Source organism: Mixia osmundae, assembly GCF_000708205.1.
Source record: "Mixia osmundae IAM 14324 unplaced genomic scaffold scaffold_4, whole genome shotgun sequence".
NCBI classification, from domain to species: Eukaryota; Fungi; Basidiomycota; class Mixiomycetes; order Mixiales; family Mixiaceae; genus Mixia; species Mixia osmundae.
The window spans coordinates 1,129,830-1,143,380 of NW_014575560.1; the positions used below are offsets into that span (position 1 = coordinate 1,129,830).

The following is a 13,551-nucleotide window of genomic DNA, read 5'->3' on the forward strand; positions in this document are numbered from 1 at the left end:
CGGAACATGCAGCGAGTACATAAGCTGCGCTACAATGCTGCTCCTCATCCTTGACTTTGCTCGACTCAAAACATAACGCAAGACCCATCAAAGCACACACCACACTCGTTTGACACTTCGACTTTCGTTCGTGCANACGCAAGCANAGCAACCCTCACATATACGCTAGCGAGATGAAGACTGGCTATGTTCTCGCTTCACTTGCGGTCGCTTTCAGCATGACAGCTGCTGCGCCTATCGAGCAAGAGATGGCCAAGAAATGGAGCAGCGAGCCTCAGCAATGCTTCGCAAAGTGCTCGCCTGCACTCGGATTCGGTCTCGGCTTTGGCGCTGCAGTGTCTGCCAATGTCGCTGCTGGCGCGGGCGTGATCGCCACACCTCTTGGCGCAGGGGCTGGCGCTGGCGTCAATGCCGGCGTTGCTGTATCTGCCGGTCTTGGCTTGTAGGTGCTATNTGCNACTGCANTGGANNCCAAAGCTGACATTGCACGCAGCGATACATTCCATCAGTGCTACACGAGCTGCTGCAATGGGCAGCCGACTGCCACGCCCAAGCCGGTTGCAGTACCACAGCCAGAGCCTTGTTACGACTAGATCTGCTAGTATAGATCGCGTGCATGCATGCTGAGCAACACAATCCACTGTTCACGAATTTGGCATACGAGCGGGTTTCGGCTATAAGATTTGCGCGCTGTCCTCGTGGCAGATTCATAAAGTTTTCTCGGTCTCGGGCGCCGGGCTCGGCAAGCTTCCACGAAGCTCGAGCGCGACTGTATAAGCTGGCTTACGAGACTCGCGTGCAAATTTGGCGAGGCTAGAATGGCGCCGTCATGAGCACGAGTCACTCCTTCACGCTCACTGCTGATGGCGGCGATGCGACGAGCCAACTTCTGCCAAGTCCCACCCTGCAAAGCGCAGAAGTCTTCCGACCGCCAGGTATGCTGCAGTCGATGACTCACCATCTCTGTTTGACGTCTAACGAGGGTCTCGCAGATGACAGGATGCCAGATGACACACAGATAGCAACGGCTCCGCTGCGCCGGTTCGTTAGCCCACGAGAAGAGCTGGACACGACGCCCAAGCCATCTGGCCGAATACCACTACCCGTGCCTGGCTCGTATGCTCTGTCGCCAGTAGAAGGCACGCCGATGGTGTCGACGTCAGCGATCAACTCCACTATCAGCTCAGCTGAACCGATGTCCGCGGACTCCGGCGGAGCCAGCGGGAGCCCGCGTGATAGCATGCCTGGATCGAGCTCCAACGCCTCACTCACTCTCTTGACGTCGCTGTTCAAGGCCATCTCTGGCACTATAGCAGGCGACAATACAGACGCGAGCAAGGTTGTACCAGGCGAGAGGAGCAGCATGCAAGCCAAAGAGCGCGCAGTCCGTGCGCCTGGTGCAAGATCAGAGCAGACTCCACGGGCATCGCTCGGCGGCAGCACAGGAGGTCAGAGCGTGAGCAGATCAGTTTCATCTGCCGAGCACAGCGCAGCGACAACGCCCACCGGCACGTCAGCCAAAGCTCCTGGCTCTCCCTTGCGTGCTCGGAAGCTCTCGTACGGTTTTGGCAGCGCTACGGCGACTCCGCTCAACCGTGAGACCTCTTCATCTAATTCGTCGCTTGTCGGAGCGCCTGCTGCTGGCTCGCGATCACTTTCACAGAGAGGTCAGTCTCGCGGACGACAATCGTCGGGCGCTTTTTCTGGTTTGCCAAGGATCAATATAGGCACCTGGAATCGCAACGACGAAGACGTCAAGCTTGCAGATACTACTACGTCAACGCCTGACACACCTCAGGAGGGCGCTTTGCTCGCTCGCCGGAAGATGGGCGCCAATGGTCCGGATGCGCCGCTAAGCCAGCCGAATGCCACCACTGGCTTCTTCAATTTCAATCTCAATCTGGGCTCTGCTCTTAACACGTTAGGACTGAGATCGATAAGCGCATCTCCTGTGCGAAGCTATAGCGGGGGCGACGATTCTACCCACCGACTAGATCAACGCGATCGCAGTGGGCGGAACTCGGGTGCAGACGATCAGAGCATTGACATGGACATGGATGAAGCAACGGCCAATGGAACCACAGCAGAGCACTTCACTCCTATGGTGACGCCTATGCCCCATCATGACGTCGCTACGCCGGGACCTGGCCAACGCGAGAGGCCAAACGCCACGCGTCAGTCAAGCTATATGGACGCTTCTACTCGATCTGGCCCAGGGCTGCTGACAAGATTGCCTTCTTCCGCTGGCTTCCAGAGAGCGGAAAATAAGGCACGCTTAGACCCGGTGACGCTGCACAGTATTGCGCGCGCAACAAACGAGCGGGATGCGATCAAAGCTGTGGAGATTCGCGAGGTTCGAGAAAGGCAGCTCAGCGAGGAGCAGACGAACGGCGTCGCTGCAGACAAATCGCGACCGAGCGCGCGTCGGCAAGCGTCTGCTTCAGCGATTGATGAGCGACAGCCCTTGTCAACAGCTCTCGAGGAATCCTCGAGCATGCCGACGCCGTCGTCAGACGGAGCAGAGCCCCGTGTTCGGCAACACTCGCAAAACACTGTCCGCTCCTCACCGAGAGACGAAGATGCAGCAAGCATAGACGGCTCTACCTATAGTAACACAGCGAAGAAGTAAGCTAGTCGTGCGCCGCGAACAGCGTGACTGAACGTTGAATGCAGTGCGCGGCCTCGGAAAGCTTCACTCTTATCTCGTATCAGCAAAATTGGTCAGAAGCCAGCGCAGCCCCGCAAATCGCCTCTTGCGCCCATCCAAGACGATCTGAGCGAGAAGGCAAGGCTGTCTGCAGATTCTTCACCAAGTAAAGGCTCGGATCGGCCACATCCTCCTCCTCTGCAGCGTAACAACAGTAGCCACACAAAAACGCGCTATGTCAAAGTGCGAGCAAAAGGGAAACCGCACCGGGACTTTGCCAAGCTCTTCCTCGCACAAGAGATCCGTCTGACTCCGCCAAAATCCGATACGGATAGTCCTATTCCTGCTAGCCCGATCGACGGCGTTCCTGTCACGCGCAGCATAAGCGCAGATCTGCCGAAACCCTCAATCGGCTCGCATCGCAAACCTAGCGCTCGCAAGAACGCAGGTGTGATCTCATCATAGCCATATCTGACTCTGTGACTGAGCCGCATGCAGTTTGGACCATGCAATTCTCGAAGCACGGGCATTATCTCGCAACTGCTGGACAAGACTGCATCGTCAGGATCTGGCCTCTGGCTGGCAGCGCGGGCGATCGAAATTCCCCTATAGACGATTCAGTGTCAAGCGACGGTCTGTCCGCGACAAGCCCTTCGAGCGCATCTACGCATAGCTGTCGTCCTCGGTCGAACGGTCCGATTGCGAACATGCCTGTCCTTGCAGCCCGGCCAATGCACGAGTATCGCGGACATACTGCTGATGTCCTTGATCTAAGCTGGAGCAAGAACGACTTTTTGCTATCCTCTTCGATGGACAAGACTGTTCGATTATGGCATATCTCGCGCAAAGAATGTCTCTGCGTATTCCAGCACCTCGATTTCGTCACCGCCGTCAGATTCCGTATGTGCTGTGAGATTTGTCTTCTCTTGTTACTGATCCAGAGGATCAGATCCAAAGGACGACCGGTTCTATTTATCGGGCTCGCTCGACTGCAAGCTACGACTCTGGAACATACCCGAAAAGCGCATTCACGCGTGGACAGAGCTACCCGATCTGATCACGAGCGTAGCGTTCAGTCACGATGGCAAATTGGCAATGGGCGGCACTTTCGGCGGACGGCTGATCCTCTTCGAGACCGACAGCTTTCGTTATCATGCTTCACTCCATGTCAAAAGCACGAGAGGCAAGAACGCAAAGGGCCACAAGATTACCTCCATCGTCCCTGCACCCAATTCGGACGACCATCTCCTCGTGACATCGAACGATTCCCGCGTACGACTGTACAGCATTATCGATAACAGCCTCGTCAGCAAATTTAGAGGGCACGAGAACACTTCTTCGCAGATTCGCGCTAGTTTCAGCGATGATGGCGAGTTCATCATCTGTGGCTCAGAGGATAGACATGTCTATATATGGAACACTGCGGCTGGCATGGTGGAGGAAGGCAGTCCTGTCAACTGGCTCAATCCAGGCAAGCAAAGGATCGACAAAGGCTCGCTCGAGTACTTCTCTGGCGAGTCAAATATCATGACGTGCTGCATCTTTGCGCCCGAGAGCACACGGGACCACCTCGCTCAGCTGGGTGATCCCATGTTCTCTGACCAGACGGCTTTCCAGCGAACGAGTACTTTCTCACCTGTCTCATCGCGCGACCCAGACTCTAGCTCCAGCCTGTCGCCATCGATGACGCGTTCGAGCACGCAGACGACGCTGAACGGCACGAGCGCGTCCGGTGCCATCATCGTCTGTGCAGACGATTCCACTGGCGTTTTGCGCATCTATCGAAATTCACCCTTGGACAAGTATACCCTCCTCAACGGCTCCTCACGAAAGGACAGCGGCAGCTTCCACGAGACGCCCAACAAGCTCAATTCTCGCAGGAGCAGTGCTTCACCCGGCATCGCCTCTGCCGCACAGTTCACCGATTCCACTTGAAAAGTCAATCAGTCAGTCTTTGCACGTCATGCACCGGAGCATTACCTCTGTTCCCGTCACACGAGTCCGTGCGCTTCTGTGCTTGTGCGTCCCTGTACAACATAATCATTTTGTGTCGAGTTGCAAACGATTGCCCACGACTTGTTTAGCAAATGGAGCATGATGCAATGAGGACGAGCAAAAGCGTCTACTTGTCTTTGCTCGCCTCCTCATCCTCGCCTTCGCCCTCGCCGTCACCGTCCTCGGGCTTGTCCTCTTGCTGGCCGTCTGACTTTTCGTCTGACTTTGCATCCTCTGGCTCTGGCTCTGGCTCCTCTTCGTCCTTGCTCGTGTCGAGCAGGCCTAAGCTAGAGATGATGCCGCTGCCTACGGCTACTTCTGCCTCTGCCTTTCTACTGGCTACCTCCTTCCCCTGGTGTGACAGGTAGGTCTGCTTGATCGTCTGCGCTCTCGCAATCTGGCTCGACGACCCAGCTCAATGGTCTCTGACAAGGGCGTAGTCAGCTGAGGCTGCGCACCTCTTTCTTGTGGTGCAGGCATTCGAGGTAGTCTTCCTTCTGGGGCAGACAGTCGAGTGGCTCGTCCGCTTGACTGTAGCACTTTGTAAACTCTGCCACCGAGCGAAGCCTCAATCAACACGAGCCAGGCACGAAGGAGAGCGCAACGTCGACTTGCCCTGCCAGAATGGATGACACCTTGAGCGGCCGCCTGTGTAGCCAAAGCCAGACTGTAGATGGCTCTGATGAGCGGCCTGGCGGAGCATGACAGTCTCATACTCACCGCCATGACTGCACAGCCGGGTCAGTTCAGGTCAGAGTGACTGCCGACTGGCAGACTCGCGACTTTGGCTTTTGACGGTGTCGGTCGGCCTTGCCGGTCATCGTACGAGCTCATCTGCTCATCATCTCATCCTCGGCTAGCATCCAGACATAGCCACGATCAATGTCAAGCGCGGGACAGACTCCACTGCGCACAGATGCGCCTCGTCGGACTGCAGCAGCTCAACAGAGGCTCGGCGCGGCCCATCGCCATGGACAAGGGGAGCAGGAGCAGATCGACTCGGACACTTATCTCGACAAGTTAGAGGAGCTTCTCAATGGCCGAGTGGACGAGAATGTTGGCAATCTGGCGCGTTCGCTCGGAGAACTCGTCAGGAGTGCTGCTGTGAGCGCCTACGCGATGAAAGCGAGTCCATCGCTGACGCAAGCTGGTAGGCTGGTCCCAAGGATAAGTACAAGGTCGCACAAGAAGCGCTCGAGTCTCAGGAACGGGCGGACAGCATGGCAAGCCCGAAGTCGTTGTGCGAGTGCCGATGCTGACAGAAAACCGCATAGATACGCTCTGTGGAGAATCTGCTCTCACTAACTCACACGCTCAAGATGATCTATCTGCTCTGTGACGAGCGTACTCTACTTGACATTCAGCAGGCTCGCACCACCGAATTACAATCGGAAATTGACGCCCTGCGCAACGACCTCCAATCGGCGCTCGACGCGCCCTGACATACCCACGCTCGCGGGCTTCGGAGCGACGGACTTCCACCCTACCCGTCACGCACGCGCAGTGACAGAGCGTCATCGTGACCTTGCCCTGCATAGCAAGCCACAGCAAAGTCCGTGCGCCACTCCGTCCATCGAGGGCTATAAAGTCGCTCGCCTGTCTCATGCTCAGCATTCAATCCGACAAGATGAGAGTAGCCACTGTCCTGATCGCAAGCTTCATCGGTCTCGCAGCTGCACAGACGGCGACCACAACAGGTGGCAAGACAGCAGATAAGACGACAAAGAAGCCGCCTTCCGCTAATGATCTCAATCTCGATGCCGTGCCCGGTCAAGCGTCATCGCTAGGTCAATCTGCTGCAGTATCTGCCAGCCCCACAAATTCGACCGGCACCCTCTCGGGCGGCGCGACGACATCGGGTGCGACTACTTCTCCCCCTGTAAATGTCACGCCTCCCTCTACCGGCGCTGGCGCCGGAACATCCACCGGTCTCTCGGCCAACGGTTCTCCTACGACGAGCAGTACAGGCACGTCAAGCATGAGCGGTATGTCCGGCATGAGTGGCATGTCGGGCATGAGCGGTATGACCGGTTCGACTGGCACGACGACTGCCAGCTCGGCCTCGCCACCTGCAGGCAATGCACCACCGCCTGCGACGCCCAATACTTCTACGGGCTCGCAGGCGAACAAGCCCAAAGGTAAGGCATCGTCCAACACTGCGCAAAAGGGAGCTGCCTCGAATGTGGCCATCAGTCTCGGCCTCACTTCGCTCCTGTAAGTACTCCTCTTCCTTCCAGACAGATCAGCAATGCTCATAACGAGCCACAGTGCGACAGCAGCTGGTGCATCACTCCTGTTCTAGACCCATTGCATGCCTCACAACAACTTCAGACCTCCTCTGAGCAGCGTGGCCAGTGACCATTCCACGTTGTAGATATAGCCGTCAATGTCGGGCTCGGCCTTGTGCGCCCAGAACGCTCCTCCAGCGAAGCGGTTGTACCGTCTCGCTCGTGCGTTGTACAGCTTCTGGAACCATTGCATAGTCTGAGCTTCGTCCGTCTCCATCGAAGGTGGAATGCCGAGGGACCATTCGTTCGCCCAGATTGGATGCGGACAAGACCAATTCTTCGTGAGATCGTCTGCCAGCAAATCGTCCAGAGTGTCATACTCATTTCAGCGATAGTAAGGATGTGTCGTCAGAACGAATGGCAGATCGGGTTCAAAATCGTGCCATGCGCCCCGTATACCGATGAATGCGTCATGACCCATCATCTGCTTTACTGGATTGACTTGCGATTCAGATAGGATACGACTGCATGCTCGATAAAACTGCTTGAGTTGGTCGAGATGCGTCCAGTGATGGCGATCGACCTTCTGCGAGCCAACGGACACAATGGGCTCATTGGCAACGTCCACGCCTGCTATCCACGATCGAGTCGCAGTAGGCAGCTGGTCCATCCAATTAGAGACGGCTTGTATCGTCCTGACGCCCTTGCTAAAATAGGCTTGTTCGAAGAAATGTTTCTCGCCTTGTCGTCCACTCGAGCCATACCCGTTCTGAGAGCCAGGCAAGCCATGTAGGTCAATGACAGAATAGATCGAGTGTCTGCCGGCAAGTTCGATCAGACCTTGTAACCGCGGCAGCTGTGCGTCAACCAAATACGGCTCGCCCGACATGATCTCGTTGGCGAATGAGCCCCAAGCCCAGAAGCCTACAGAAATGCGGAGTACATTGATGCCAGCATTGCTGAAACGTCGCAAGTCATCTTCTGTGATCCAAGTGTCCCAGTGCCGCTGCAGTCGGTCAAAATAGTCACGAGTGCAGCCGAGCTCTTGCGCCATCGAATATTCGTCGGTTGCCTCGAGATCGTCCAGCGCTTGTCCGCCCATCCATGGCTCGAGAACAAGCCAGTTGCCTATGCCGACGCCTTGTGCGATCATGGTCGTTCAGTCCCATTCTTGTGGGGCCGTAGAAATCTCAAGAGGCTTGATGGATGTGACGCGGTGATCGATGCAGAGCGCTGATGCTGCTAGCGTGGTTCCCAAGATACCGGCTACCGCAATACTTGCTCGCATCGCGGCGAGCAGCTGCGAACGATGGTGAGTCTGGCCTAGGGAGCCGGGCATCTGTAGCTAAGTGCAAGACTGCCGGCTGTTGGGAGGTCCGTGCTCGACCAGTACGCGAGCTTTTGCTTTCGCGGCAAGTCAGATGAGCCAGTACTCCTCCTCGAGGAAAGCGATCTTGACTTTCTTCTCCTTTGCGACGTGCTCAAGCAGTTCGGGCGTGATGACAATTTCTCCATCTGTACCCTTGACGCTGACCAAGCCCGACTCGTGCATCGCAAAAGCCGCGTCGTCAACGCGCAGATGGACAGCAGCGGCAATCGAAGCGAGTGTGAGGTGTTTCTCGCCTGAGAGCGGTGAAATGGTTTCATTCTGCCCGAGCCTCCGCGGTGACTGCCTCTTGGGACTCGTCTTGGTGATCGTAAGCTTCTGGTTGATTGGGAAGGCGTCAGACTGAAACAGCGTGCGAAGGTGGCGAACGATAGCGCCAGTCCAGTACGTGAGATAGCCTCGAAGGCCGAGATCTGACAGCGGGCGTTCGGGCGTACCTGGTGGTGCGGCTGGGTCAGTGCGACGAGCGATTTCATAGCCTATGCCTGCTGTTAGCAATTGTCAGGCAGCGATGTAGGGAGGACGCACTGAATTCGATGAGCAGATTGCCGTAGCCGCGCTTCTGAAAAGGCGGAAAGGTGACGATGCAGGCAAGATTATAATTGTCATAAGATACCTTTTCCTGCAAACGGGTGTGTTCCTTTAGTAAGATGGGCTGGTGACAGCTGCTGACTGACCTTTGAGAAATACCCGAGCACGTAATCGCGACTTGGCTCGGCTTCAGTGACGATGTAGAACAGGAAGTCATCGACATCATAGAACATGTACTTGTGATCAATGAAGAGCTTGCCAAAGAGGGCCAGATTTTGACAGAATAACTGGTGTGCACGCACGTTTGTCAGAAGAATCCGTCGAGTAGACACAGAGACTTACCTTGTGCTGAGCGCCATCGATTTCCCAGAGAATATGCGCGCCCCGTTGATACACCTTTCTGCCTGGCGGATGTGCCATCTTGCAGATTCTCTGAACCCAAGGCCGCGTTAGCCGAGAGGACGGCTGACAAGGCTATTGCTCACTCTATGAGTCTGGTAGACCGGCGGATTGTAGAAGTACTTGAAGCAGCCATCGCATACGTAGAGCACGGAGGATTCAACCACACTGCCCATAGCATGCGCGTGTCCGTTGGTAGATGGCTGTCCCACGACAGATCCGCGCGGCTGCTTTCTTGGCAGCTCCTTACGACCTGATGTGCTTGCTACAAAGTCGTCCGTTGACGATGCATACTCGTGATGAGTATCTTCGCTCAATGACGCATTCTTGCCTCCCCCTTGCTTTGACTTTGGCTTCCTTGCGGGCACCTTACTCAGCTTGCCAGGAGTGAAAGCATCGTCATCTGAGTCTGAAGCCGGGCGTTTCTTGATGGGCTTGGCGGGAACAAGGCCTGAATCAGCTTCATGGAGCACTCCATTGGGCTTTGAGCTGGTACCTGCCGTCGGCTTGGCATCTTCAAGCAAGTATGGGCTCGAGTACCAGCAATTGATCTCATGCCAGCCCCAGATGACTTTAGAGATCTGTCTCGGTTTGAGTGTGCCCCGCTTGGGCGCATGGGCTTCAGCAGTTGCATGTGAGGTGTACGTCTGCGCAATCTGCTGTGATATCGTCTGCTGGTGTGTGTCAGTACGTGACGCCCGAGTGACCGCGCGCGTGCAAGGCTCACGAGAGCTGGCTGTGGGGATCCTTCCAGCAGAGTAGCAATAGCTGCAGGCACACCCAGTTGGGACTGCAAATCGATTGCAGGCGGTAGAGAGCCTGACTCTTGCTTGATGCTCGTGCCGTTAGTCAAAGATAGAGGCAGCAGTTTAGCGACTGGTAGCCATTCATCTAGTCTCGAGTCGCAACCCTCGTAGTGCACGTATGCTTCTTCTATGAGTCCCGAATTGTCGTCAGCAGCGGCTTGGCCTCGTAGTGAGAGGACAGTCGCAGTTCCTGCGAATAGTGCATCGCGTTTATTCGATGCTGCAACAGGAAGAAAGTCATCACTGACGAGGCGCTGTGTGGTGATCATCGCCCAGGACAGTATAGCTCTGCTTCAATCTGACAGCGCCTTGTTGCTGCGCTGTCTGACGAGCCACCATGCCCCGCTGCAGTGACTAAGACAGGGTGCAACTCGAAGCTCGAAGACGGTCGACTCGAACCGAACGCGACGCGATGGACGAATGACATCAACAGTGTGACAACATTATTGCGCGAGTTCTGCCGCTACAAGGCGCAATACCTCGCCCGTTCTCAAGCGAGCGTTCGCCGGATCCTTGCTGACCCGTTGCCATGCTTCTGCATGATGTGGTTCTGCCGCAATGCATCGACTGACGACCGACTCTTGCTGCTCCTGCATCACGAGACGTTAGCGCACGCATGAACGCAGAAACAAAGGCACCCACTTTGCTGCCATGTTGCTGCTCAAACCGAAGGAACCAAGCCCAGACGTCACCGAGGTCAGGGTTGGCATTGACGGCGCGTTCGAACCAAGCGCGCGCTTTGTCGAGCTTGCGCTCTGTCCAGAAGAGCCGAGCGACCGTGCAGAGCACGAGAGGGTCGTTGTTCGACTTCTTCAACGCGTCGACAGACTTTGTCTTGCGTTGAGGCCGCGCCTCCAACCAGACTGACTCCGACCAGAGCAAGCCAGATGAAGGACATTCTTTCAATGCTAAACGCTTCGCGCATCAGCACATGCTACTACAGTAAATGTCGAGAGACGCACCCTTGGCCATGATCGTCTTTGCTTGCGACTCTGCTCCACATCTTTGCTCCAGTCGACAGGACTCGAGCCAGAGCTCCGCATTGTTGGGGTTGTTGTGCCTGGCTCGCTCTAGCAAAGCACGAGACTTGATAGCAAGACCAGCTCCTTCTTCTAGTCTCGAAGCGAGCAGCCAGAGCGCAATCGATTTCGGGCATTTCTTCGTTCCAAGCTGATACGCTTCGCGCGCCCCGCCGACCTCGCCTTGAGAACTGAGGATCTGGCCTTTTATCATGTGAAGCTTGTCCGTCGACGGAAACTTTGTCAGTGCTTCGTTGACCGTGTTGAGTGCGTCGCTAGGACTGCTGTGCAATCGCTCAAATGCGGCAGCCTTGATCCAGATCTGCAAGGACCCATCAGCGATGATGAGGCGGATTGTGAGAGCGGACGCACTCGATCAGTGTTCGCTACTGTCCTGGCCCGAGCCATGAGTTGCCGAGCGGCAGGTAAAGAGTCGTTCTCGGCTTCGAGCTTGACAGCAGCAAGCCAAATTTGCTCGGATTCTTTGTTGGCCTTGAAGGCCTCTTCGAGGACATTGCGCGCGCCCGGAACGTCCCCTCCCATCCACTTTTCCTTCGCCGACATGAGCCACAGTACCTCTGCCTGTGGGCAAGCTTGCACTGCCCGGTCGAGCAAGGCCAGAAGCGTCTCCCTGTATCGCACGAGGTCAGCTTGCGTTTACCGCGCAAGCTAGGTTGAGCATACCTCGAGCCGTGCTTTTTCTCGAGATCTGCAGCTCGCCGCCAGAGAGCCTGCTTCTGTGGGAAGACGCGAAGAGCATAAGCCAGCATAGCTCTCGCTGTAGCAATGTGAGATGTCGCCAGCGCACTCTGGGCATCTTCCACCCATGTCTCCAATCTCTGATCTTCGTCAATGTCCTGATGGATCGTCGCATTGACGATCGCGCGGGCTGTGAGAAGACTGCCATCTTCTTCGCACCGCAGTGCCTCCTTGATCCACTCTTCCCGAGAGAGCTCGACGCCGGCTTGCCGCAGTCGCTGACAGCCCATCTGCATGACTGCATCGACACGTTGTTCGTTGGGTATGCTCTCATCGCCCGTCGGAAATTCCTCTTGTAGACGAGCAGCGGCAATCCAAATCTCGTGACTCGTAGGAATCGCTCGACGAGCCTTGTTGAGTACTTTGCGAGCATTGTCTGGTGTTTCGACGCGGGCAAGTGTAAGCCACAGCTCTGTTGAGAGCGGGATGACTTCGACCGCGTGAGAAAGCAGAACCCGGGCATCCGCTACTTCTGTCTCAAGATTGACAGTCTCTTTCCATAATCGAACAGAATTGGGAATGTGTTCTAGAGCTTTGCGCAGCACGCGTTTCTTCGACTTGTCGTCTTTCTCCAGATCGACAGCGGCTAGCCAGATCTTGACAGACTGTGGAATGTGTTGGACGGCATTGGCGAGTATGACTTTGGCATTGTCGTTCGTGTTGAGTCTTGCTGCTTGAAGCCATACATCCTCACTCTTTGGACATTTCTCACAGCCCTCTGCGATGACCTTTCGGGCAGCAACAATTTTGCCGGCTACCTTTTCGAGTTCAGAGGCGGCGATCCAGCCGGGCGCATGCGATGGGTTGGTCTTGATGAGTGATTGCAGGAGCGTCCTCCCCTTCTTGGTATCGCCAATCTCAGCTTGTGTCTTATGGATGATACTGTCTAGGCTGGTGAGATAGCCTTTGGGATCGATGGTGGTCGAGCCAGATACGGAGTCTTTGACCTGATCGAGCTTCATGGACAGCATAGACTTGTTGGCCTGACCGATCTCGACAAAGTTGGCGGCACCGGTGCCCGGCTCAGACTCTGTACCGATTGAGGAGTCCACAGCGTTCTTGTCGCGTGACGTGAGCAAGACTGAATCTGGTACGGCGTACATCCTGTCAAAGGTCTTCTTCCTCTTCTTGCCCGTCAGGTTGCCCACCTCGGGCAAGTTCTCCCATTCTTCTGCAGAGACGGAAGCGAGACCCCTCTTGAGGTCTGCGAATTTCTCTTGTATCCTTGGATTCTCCCTGAGATATTTCTCCTCCTCCTCCCGTTCTCTTGCTTCTCGCTTGGCTCGCCGCCGTTCGTCCATGCGAGCATCGACGAGCTCGTAGATCTTGTCCGCCTCCTCATCGTCTTTCTCGTAGACCATGCCTGCAAACAGACCTGTCTCTTGCTCTGGATCTTGGTACTGTTCACTGTCGTCATCGTCCGGCGCCTCTCCCCTTGCTTCCTGAGCTGCCGCAATCGCTTCTGCTGATGGACCCTCGCGTGCCGGTCCGATATCAGAGCGGGTGGTGAAGCCAGCGGCACTGTACAAGCACGTTAACGTCAGCTTGCTGTCTCCAAGTTTGAAAGACGAGCTCATCACCCTCGTCCGAGACCGGCGACGTAGGCCGGTGGTGCCTGCATCTTGAGGAATGCATACTTGTCCGAGTTGCCTGCCATGATGGCCGATCAGGTCGGGCCAATGAGCCTCAAGGGAGTCGAAGGGTGCACGCCAAACCTGCGCCAAAGCCAAAAAGACGAACCGCGCTTCTCTCAGTTGACGCTGACGCTGACGCTGACTCG

At 55.9% G+C, this 13,551-nt stretch overlaps 8 protein-coding genes across 8 annotated transcripts; 4 read left to right on the top strand and 4 right to left on the bottom strand.

Annotated features, from left to right (window-relative positions):
• Positions 1-173: 173 nt before the first annotated feature.
• On the top strand, positions 174-593 carry L969DRAFT_17029 (uncharacterized protein; the record flags this gene model as incomplete). Its single annotated transcript, XM_014712897.1, has 2 exons — positions 174-442; positions 494-593. The coding sequence occupies 2 exons, from the start codon at positions 174-176 to the stop codon at positions 591-593; spliced, it is 369 nt and encodes a 122-aa protein (XP_014568383.1).
• Positions 594-829: 236 nt separating this feature from the next.
• Positions 830-4,582, top strand: L969DRAFT_17030 (uncharacterized protein; the record flags this gene model as incomplete). Its single annotated transcript, XM_014712898.1, has 4 exons — positions 830-2,625; positions 2,674-3,095; positions 3,146-3,547; positions 3,597-4,582. 4 exons carry the CDS (start codon positions 830-832, stop codon positions 4,580-4,582), a joined length of 3,606 nt encoding a protein of 1,201 aa, XP_014568384.1.
• Positions 4,583-4,886: 304 nt separating this feature from the next.
• Positions 4,887-5,315, bottom strand: L969DRAFT_34403 (uncharacterized protein; the record flags this gene model as incomplete). Its single annotated transcript, XM_014712920.1, has 3 exons — positions 4,887-5,039; positions 5,101-5,209; positions 5,254-5,315. Coding segments are annotated over 3 exons (324 nt in total), but the record flags the coding sequence as incomplete, so codon positions are not given.
• A 209-nt stretch (positions 5,316-5,524) lies between these two features.
• L969DRAFT_94176 (uncharacterized protein) lies at positions 5,525-6,084 on the top strand (the record flags this gene model as incomplete). Its single annotated transcript, XM_014713453.1, has 3 exons — positions 5,525-5,746; positions 5,797-5,865; positions 5,917-6,084. 3 exons carry the CDS (start codon positions 5,525-5,527, stop codon positions 6,082-6,084), a joined length of 459 nt encoding a protein of 152 aa, XP_014568939.1.
• Positions 6,085-6,245: 161 nt separating this feature from the next.
• L969DRAFT_94177 (uncharacterized protein) lies at positions 6,246-6,944 on the top strand (the record flags this gene model as incomplete). The annotated part of the gene is made up of 2 exons (XM_014713454.1): positions 6,246-6,856; positions 6,911-6,944. The coding sequence occupies 2 exons, from the start codon at positions 6,246-6,248 to the stop codon at positions 6,942-6,944; spliced, it is 645 nt and encodes a 214-aa protein (XP_014568940.1).
• A 14-nt stretch (positions 6,945-6,958) lies between these two features.
• L969DRAFT_103055 (glycoside hydrolase family 5 protein) lies at positions 6,959-8,522 on the bottom strand (the record flags this gene model as incomplete). Its single annotated transcript, XM_014713455.1, has 2 exons — positions 7,330-8,522; positions 6,959-7,221 (listed from the first exon to the last, which is right to left on the bottom strand). The coding sequence occupies exons 1-2, from the start codon at positions 8,021-8,023 to the stop codon at positions 6,959-6,961; spliced, it is 957 nt and encodes a 318-aa protein (XP_014568941.1). The 5' UTR covers positions 8,024-8,522.
• L969DRAFT_621137 (uncharacterized protein) lies at positions 8,288-10,532 on the bottom strand (the record flags this gene model as incomplete). The annotated part of the gene is made up of 7 exons (XM_014713456.1): positions 10,242-10,532; positions 9,915-10,183; positions 9,274-9,861; positions 9,131-9,220; positions 8,935-9,075; positions 8,786-8,879; positions 8,288-8,736 (listed from the first exon to the last, which is right to left on the bottom strand). Exons 1-7 carry the CDS (start codon positions 10,330-10,332, stop codon positions 8,288-8,290), a joined length of 1,722 nt encoding a protein of 573 aa, XP_014568942.1. The 5' UTR covers positions 10,333-10,532.
• On the bottom strand, positions 10,391-13,490 carry L969DRAFT_87027 (uncharacterized protein). Its single transcript, XM_014713457.1, has 6 exons — positions 13,352-13,490; positions 11,697-13,292; positions 11,385-11,643; positions 10,956-11,334; positions 10,636-10,901; positions 10,391-10,583 (listed from the first exon to the last, which is right to left on the bottom strand). Exons 1-6 carry the CDS (start codon positions 13,426-13,428, stop codon positions 10,437-10,439), a joined length of 2,724 nt encoding a protein of 907 aa, XP_014568943.1. The 5' UTR covers positions 13,429-13,490; the 3' UTR covers positions 10,391-10,436.
• Positions 13,491-13,551: the final 61 nt, after the last annotated feature.